Source organism: Sinocyclocheilus anshuiensis, unplaced genomic scaffold (genome assembly GCF_001515605.1).
Source record: "Sinocyclocheilus anshuiensis isolate Anshui unplaced genomic scaffold, SAMN03320099.WGS_v1.1 scaffold2, whole genome shotgun sequence".
NCBI lineage: Eukaryota > Metazoa > Chordata > Actinopteri > Cypriniformes > Cyprinidae > Sinocyclocheilus > Sinocyclocheilus anshuiensis.
In genome coordinates, this window is record NW_015542337.1 from 544,297 (window position 1) to 551,393 (window position 7,097).

A 7,097-nucleotide genomic window follows, 5' to 3' on the forward strand; every position below is an offset into this window, starting at 1 on the left:
ATCTATATATATATATATATATATATATATCTATATATATATATATATATATATATATATATATATAGATATAGAGAGAGATCTATATATAGATCTATATACATACTGTATACACATCAATGTGCACATACTCTTATAAATTATATATAAACATACAAACAAACATTTTGCTGTTAGCAATACCCAGTGGTATGAGAATTATCTTTCAACCCTTAAGTTTATTTCCACGGCTCGGGAAATATTTCCAGTTTTTGTACAAAAGAAAAAAGAAAAAAGAAATGAACAGAAAAGAAAAGAAAAAGAAAGAAAATTAAATAAACTGTATGTTTCCTGATTACCTCTTGCTAATAAACCTATTCTATCTCAGGGGGATATTGCTTCCTTGTATGTGGTTTTTGTCATGCTCACTTCATTTGGCTCTCTTAGAAATTGGGTCATAAGTGTATTATGTAATGATATGGGCCTCGTTTATTTTAAAACGGCAGGTTTTTAGTATTTACATTTGTGCAATTAAGCAAACAGTGTTTGTTTGCTCTGATATTCATCCATTACATAGTTGTAAGACTTTATAAATACCTTGCAGGTGGATCATTTAGGCCTATGTAATCAATTTTTGTTGTAAAAGAACAGTTTCCTAATATCTTTACGACACTATTATGTTCATAGTATAGGGTTGTTTTCAGGAAAAATATTGGGTGTAAACCAAAACCCTGTTTGCCTTGAAGACTGGCTAAAAGCATGTAGGGCTACTGTAAGCTAAACTTCTATAAGTAACTCGCTGGCGTGACACATCTGGTCATGTGATGTCAACATGAGGAGGCGACCCGCTCCATGTAAAATAAAACGGCTTTATCTGAGTGCACATTTTACTGATATATCTCAAAAATGCTGCTCATTTCTTTGTGTATAACGTTTTAATTATCAAAAGAATATTGAGTGCACCTTTAACCCGAAGAGCAGAGTACAATGAAAGCCCTCCCTCGTGTAGGAGGAGTGCTAAAGCTCTCATGTGATGAGATCTCACATACTGTAATGCTGCTGTTATGAGCTGCTCGCAGGGTTGAAGATGAACAGGCTGATTTTACCGGTTCTGTTTGCCGTTCTCTATCAGGTGCATACACTGCCATTGCACACTGAGGAAGGTAAATTTTTAAACCAGTGTTTGACTTTGAGCTTTTTTTCTTCTTCCACGTACGTGCGCCGTTGCGTTGTAGCTACTTTCGCTCTTGACTATTTGGCGGTTACAGTCTTCAAAACAAATGCATAACAAGTTTATGACCACTTAGACTTAGGCTACAGCTAGGCTATTGTCATATATAATACAGCATTTAAAATAGATTTTATGGACTAAAATGCAAATGGTTAATTCATTGAAACTTGATAAAGGTACTTTGGAGAACTGTTGTGTGCATTAAAAAATGAAATATTAATATTTATTTGTTACAGATGAGTATCTTTTCAAATCATGGATGTCTCAGGTAAGAATAAGTTAATTATAAGTTCGTGTCGCAACACAAGGAAATTTAAGGCGACACTAAAGGCATTAAAAATAAAAATATTTATTTGTTACAGATGAGTATCTTTTCAAATCATGGATGTCTCAGGTAAGAATAAGTTAATTATAAGTTCGTGTCGCAACACAAGGAAATTTAAGGCGACACTAAAGGAAGGAAGTGAAAATTAGAAAGAGGAAGGAGGTAACTTTATTTATTCTTTTGAAATGTTCAGTATAACAACAAATATGAGATAAATGAATATTACCAGCGGCTACAGACATTCCTGGAGAACAAGAAGAAGATTGAGCGCCATAATGCAGGAAACCACAAGTTTTCAAGTATGACTGATATAATCTAACTTAATGAAGTCTTTAATTGTTTTAAAGCAGTGTTATGAAAATGATGTTTAAAAAAAATCACATAACATTTCTCTGCACTTTACAGTGGGACTGAATCAGTTTTCAGACATGACCTTTACTGAATTTAAAAAGTCCTACCTCCTGACAGAACCTCAGGTATTATTTTTAACAGCCTCTCGTGATCAATGAGGAAATAGGAAAGTACCACAATTCATGAATATTTTATATCCTGACAGAACTGCTCTGCCACTAGAGGGAATCATGTGAGCAGTAACGGACCTTATCCTGATATGATTGACTGGAGAACGAAAGGACACTATGTAACTGATGTCAAGAACCAGGTAGCTTGCTTATCTTGCTATAGGCTAATAATTCTCTATTGTACTTACAATTGATTATTTTTTAAGTAAACAGTGCTAATGCTTAATCAGTGACACTATTTCAGGGAGCTTGTGGTAGCTGCTGGACTTTTTCCACCACAGGCTGTCTGGAGTCTGTCACTGCTATTGCCACAGGGAAACTCCTACAACTAGTATGTAAATGTTGCTTTTAATTTAACAATGACAGTGAACATTCATCATTTTTTCTGCCCTTTGGCAAGTTCAAACAAACCCCAAAACAGCACATTAGTAATAAAATATAACTGTAATATATATGAAACATCAGGTTATTTTGTCTAACCTCTTCTTCTTCCTATCATGCATTGTTTTACAGGCAGAGCAGCAGCTTGTTGATTGTGCGGGTGCTTTCGACAATCATGGTTGCAATGGGTGAGCTTCATCTTGGCTTTTTTTATGGTTTTAGGAGTAAAGTCTTAACTGTAAAATGGTCTAAACAACATTTTACATCCCGTCACCGCTTTTTAGTGGCCTCCCAAGTCATGCCTTTGAGTACATCATGTACAACAAAGGTCTTATGACAGAACAAGATTACCCCTATAAGGCTATAGTAAGTATTTTACCATTTTAACTATTGTTTTCAAGAGTTCATTTATAAAGTGCTAACATTTGTTCATACTCTACTTACTTGTAGCAAGGTGAATGTAGATTCAAACCAGAGTTGGCTGCTGCCTTTGTGAAGGATGTTGTAAACATTACAAAGGTAATGGTCTGTGTACAAATATTATTAAAACTTCATGTCTTCACTCTAACTGTAAATTCCTGTTATTAGTATGATGAAATGGGCATGGTGGATGCTGTGGCCAGGTTGAACCCTGTCAGCCTTGCATATGAGGTGACATCTGATTTCATGCACTACAGAGATGGAATATACACCAGGTTAGGATTAAATATATGTACATTTGCTTTTATACTGGATATATTTCTGACAGTTCATGGGAATTTCTGTAATGTTATGACTGTATTTTATAGCACCAAGTGTCACAACACTACTGACATGGTGAACCATGCAGTGCTTGCTGTGGGCTATGCTGAGCAGAATGGAACTCCATACTGGATAGTGAAGAACTCCTGGGGAACCAACTGGGGAATTAATGGGTCTGTTTACATGATTTACTCAAATGTTGTGCTGCTGTACGGTTAAAAAATATAGTAGCGATTATATATAAAACTTGACCATTTTGCCAAGTTAATAACAATAAATGTGATGTCTTGTTATTTCCCATACAGATATTTCTATATCGAGAGGGGAAAGAACATGTGTGGACTTGCTGCATGTTCATCCTATCCTTTACCTTTGGTGTAAATAACTGAAAAGTATTTTCTTACACCATGAAAAGGGAGACAAGTTATTACATTTACTCTCACACAAAATCATTTTATGCACGATGAGTTGTTGTAGACTATACTAGCTGTCAGTAAATAAGTTAAATACTTATTTAACTTTACATTAAAAGAATGATTTACGTTCATTGAAAACATTCAGTGACACTCTAGTGCAGTGGTTCTCAAACCTGTCCTGGAGTACCCCCAGCCCTGCACATTTTGTATGTCTCCCTCATCTATCACACCTGATTCAACTCATCAACTCATTAGTGGAGACTGCAAGACCTGAAGTGGGTGTGTCAGATATAGGGAGACATACAAAACGTGCAGTGCTGGGGGTACTTCATGGAGAGGTTTGAGAACCCCTGCTCTAGTCAGTGACATTTTGACAATGTCAGTGACATTTCTATTAATACGCTTAATGTTGAAGTTGTCTACTTTGTTAAAATGAAGAATTTGTAATATTTATGTTTGCAACCAAAATTATTGTACTGAAATAAATATATTCTCAGGGATTTGTTTGTGTGTGTGTGTGTGTGTGTGTGTGTGTGTGTGTGTGTGTGTCCTGTCTTTTTTATGGATCACTTTCCATCAGAGTAATGGTGTTCATCCATTAAGTAGAACTTTAAGACTTTAAAAAGTAAAAACTGCAAAAGACACAGCAGACATTGCTTGAGAACCTATGTTTAACATTTACTGTATTGAAATTAACTTAAATGTGAATTTTTAAGTTTTTTTTTTTTGTGCTGCTTCTTAATTAAATACTGCGAGACTGTACTTCCTTGCTGAGATAGAATATGTAAATAATGTGCAATTCCACAGCAAACCAGTATGTGGCAACCTAAACCCACATCTAATGTTTGAGCTACAACAGTGTGCGCCAGAGAGAAAGCAGTTATTTATGTACTTATTAGTCTACGTTGAGACACGATTAAAAATCCACTCAACAAAAAGAGGATGAAGAAACGGAGAAAAGATAAAAATGCTGCTGAGGTACAACTGAAAACGCGACTAAATTGACCATATGCACGGAGCAAAAGAACAGGCGCTTAGCGGAAGTGACGTTACTGGCAGCTGTCCAATCAGAGCGCGAGCTATTAATACGCGATAAGCGCGAGCTTTCAGCGGCGTTATGGTGATGTTGAATGGCGCTCGTATGTTTTATCTTAATATCACATATTTGTGTTCGGTGGTGGTGATTGTAAAGGCATTTTGTGTGGCTTTCTCTTTTTGGTGTTTTAATGTTCACACGATGGCAGAAAGAGAGTAAAACTGCGTTGTGGGTGTTTTTGTGCTAAATCAAGTGTTGTAATGTCGCATTAATTCTAACAGCATGGCTGTGTTTTCGTGCGTGTGTATTTGTTTGTGGGGTTGATTCAATGCCATATACATGAATATTGAGGATTCATATTTACTATAAATTCACACACAATGCCGAGTCTTCCTCAAAACAACCTAAAGGAGCAACTGGAACGACACGATAATGCTGCACAGAACAAGTTGTCACTGCTGAAACTAAAGCCTGGGTAAGAACATTATTATATATTCTGCGATAGATGGATAGATTTAGCTACAGATTTAAAAAAAAGTCAGATGCAGGAGAGATGGTTAATATAGATTAAAGTACAGAGTAAAAACAGTCCGATAGATAGACAAATTAAAGTGAATTGACTGTAAATATTTTAAATGTGTAGCCTAACCTCTGAAATGTCTTTGTTTAGGGGGTTTTGTTTCAAAAAGAAGTCTTCATCAGGTATCTCGAAAGTGGAAGTTCCTCAAAAGGTAACTGGTGCAAATGTCTTAGCAAACAGGAGTGTCAATATTTCCCGCAGCTGTGAAGTAACCAAAACTCCTGTGACGTTTTCGCAAAAGCCTAAGAGAGCAGCTCCGAAAGTCAACTTCTTCGCTGCACCCAGCAGACCGAAGACAAATACTGTTAATCCATTAGTCAACCCGTTTGCTGTGAACAAAACACCTCCTGTCCAATTTACCATTAAGGATTTGCCAAAATCTGCAGCCTTGCCTAAGGATCAAACTGTGGGTGAACCCAAGTGTGACATCTCCCAACTCTCCTTCAATGAATGGGATGACTTGGATGATTTTGAAACCCCAGTCAAGGCAAGAGTACCGTCCCCAGTTACAGAAACCTCTACAAAAAAGCTAAGTGTATCGGACCAGAACACGTCCCCAAATCCCTCTTGTGCTAAGAGTGATGAGACTACATTAAATGGAGGTTCACAGGTTACAGAATCTATAATTATCCCAAAGGACGTCCTGTCAGCTGCTAATAGAGTCAGCACAGAGCCTGCTGAGAGAGAGCCAGAGGACTCGCCCATTAAAAAATCCAAAAGACATAAGAAATCAGTCCAGCAAAAGGCGTTACTGAGTGACACTGAAGATGAGGAGATCATTGACTGTATTACACCAGATAAAAATGAAAAGGACATCAAGTGTGTGACAAGTTAGTGTACCTCAATTTCTTCAGTGGGTTTACCCCAATTTGTAATTTTTCACCTGTTAAAGAAAAGGTTGGTGTGTTTAGATATTAATATAAAGCTCACAACGAAATAATACATAGTATTTGAATTGCAGCTGCGGCAGAAGAGCAGTGGGCTGAGACAAACATCATAGACATTGATGAGACTGAGACAGACAACTTTTATGAGGATTTCATCCCCCCATCCCCTGTTCTTGAGGAGACGAGTCCCTTTGACTCAGAAGAGGAGAAAAGGTAACACGAAAGAAATGAAATAATGCAGAAAATAAGTACAGGCATAGGCGTAATTTGCGGGTGGGACGGGTGGGACATGTCCCCACCACTTTTTGCCAGGGTCGATATTGTCCCTACCACTTTTTGAAAGTAATTGAAAAATATATTGCGGAAGGTATGTATTAAAGGGAAAACAAGATCAACAAATCATTCTTAATAATCTAATTAGGGTGATACAAAACAAAAAAAAAACATTTGACTCCTTACGCATGCATAACTCGTGCAGTGCAATAACGACGTGATTTGCAGCTGTCGCACATTTCGTAATGTCATTAGGCTATAGCATTTTATTTTAAAAATGGAGAGCTTCCTTGTGCTAAGTAGGCCTGCCCTCTACTAAAGATTTTTCTAGTCAACTAGTCGCACGTTATATTAAATTGATTAATATAATAATATATTAACCAGTAAAAGAAGACCGCTTATTAAACAGAAGGTGAACATGTTGGTGGTATTCTTGTGGGGAGAAAGAAAAAAACATGCAAGCACTGTCACAAGTTTAGTTTTAAACCGGCAGCAAGTTTAGTTTTACTTTTTCTTTTTGTTTTGTTTTCATTTTGAAAAGCTCATCTTTGTTGTTTACCTGCACATTATGCTATGGAGGCTCTCTTTTTTTTTTTGATTCCTCAGTGTTTGCTAAACTTCTGTAATTTATTAGTCATTATATAATAAGCTACAGCATGTGGTGTATGCCATGCCTCATCTTATTAGTTTTTGTTAATAAACGTTTTGTAAGCTAGTTTGTCATTTC

General features: G+C 36.5%; 2 protein-coding genes across 7 annotated transcripts in view; both read left to right on the forward strand.

The window, feature by feature from the left end:
* Positions 1-1,016: 1,016 nt before the first annotated feature.
* LOC107691125 (pro-cathepsin H-like) lies at positions 1,017-3,811 on the forward strand. Of its 2 annotated transcripts, none has more exons than XM_016489604.1 (12): positions 1,017-1,142; positions 1,447-1,478; positions 1,729-1,834; positions 1,941-2,011; positions 2,092-2,196; positions 2,301-2,387; positions 2,570-2,625; positions 2,722-2,803; positions 2,888-2,956; positions 3,026-3,132; positions 3,226-3,351; positions 3,484-3,811. In XM_016489604.1, exons 1-12 carry the CDS (start codon positions 1,067-1,069, stop codon positions 3,557-3,559), a joined length of 993 nt encoding a protein of 330 aa, XP_016345090.1. In that variant the 5' UTR covers positions 1,017-1,066; the 3' UTR covers positions 3,560-3,811. The 2 variants fall into 2 exon arrangements, with proteins under 2 accessions (XP_016345090.1, XP_016345092.1); XM_016489606.1 differs by lacking the exon at positions 1,447-1,478 and adding an exon at positions 1,573-1,604.
* Positions 3,812-4,687: 876 nt separating this feature from the next.
* The window catches only part of LOC107691123 (Bloom syndrome protein homolog), a 16,407-nt gene continuing 13,997 nt past the window's right edge, over positions 4,688-7,097 (forward strand). For 3 of the 5 annotated variants that reach the window (XM_016489600.1, XM_016489599.1, XM_016489601.1), the window contains exons 1-3: positions 4,688-5,105; positions 5,301-6,040; positions 6,172-6,310. In XM_016489600.1, coding sequence (XP_016345086.1) covers positions 5,011-5,105; positions 5,301-6,040; positions 6,172-6,310 — 974 coding nt within the window. In that variant the 5' untranslated portion in view covers positions 4,688-5,010. The remainder of the gene's footprint in view (positions 5,106-5,300; positions 6,041-6,171; positions 6,311-7,097) is intronic. The other 2 variants (XM_016489602.1, XM_016489603.1) reach the window with 2 other exon arrangements.

Excerpts from the sequence above, each read along its gene's own strand:
- LOC107691125 (XM_016489604.1), top strand. The coding sequence starts at position 1,067 with ATGAACAGGCTGATTTTACCGGTTCTGTTTGCCGTTCTCTATCAGGTG. Across the intron at positions 1,835-1,940 it reads AGGAAACCACAAGTTTTCAA|TGGGACTGAATCAGTTTTCA; the intron begins GTATGACTGATA and ends TGCACTTTACAG. Across the intron at positions 2,388-2,569 it reads CAGGGAAACTCCTACAACTA|GCAGAGCAGCAGCTTGTTGA; the intron begins GTATGTAAATGT and ends ATTGTTTTACAG.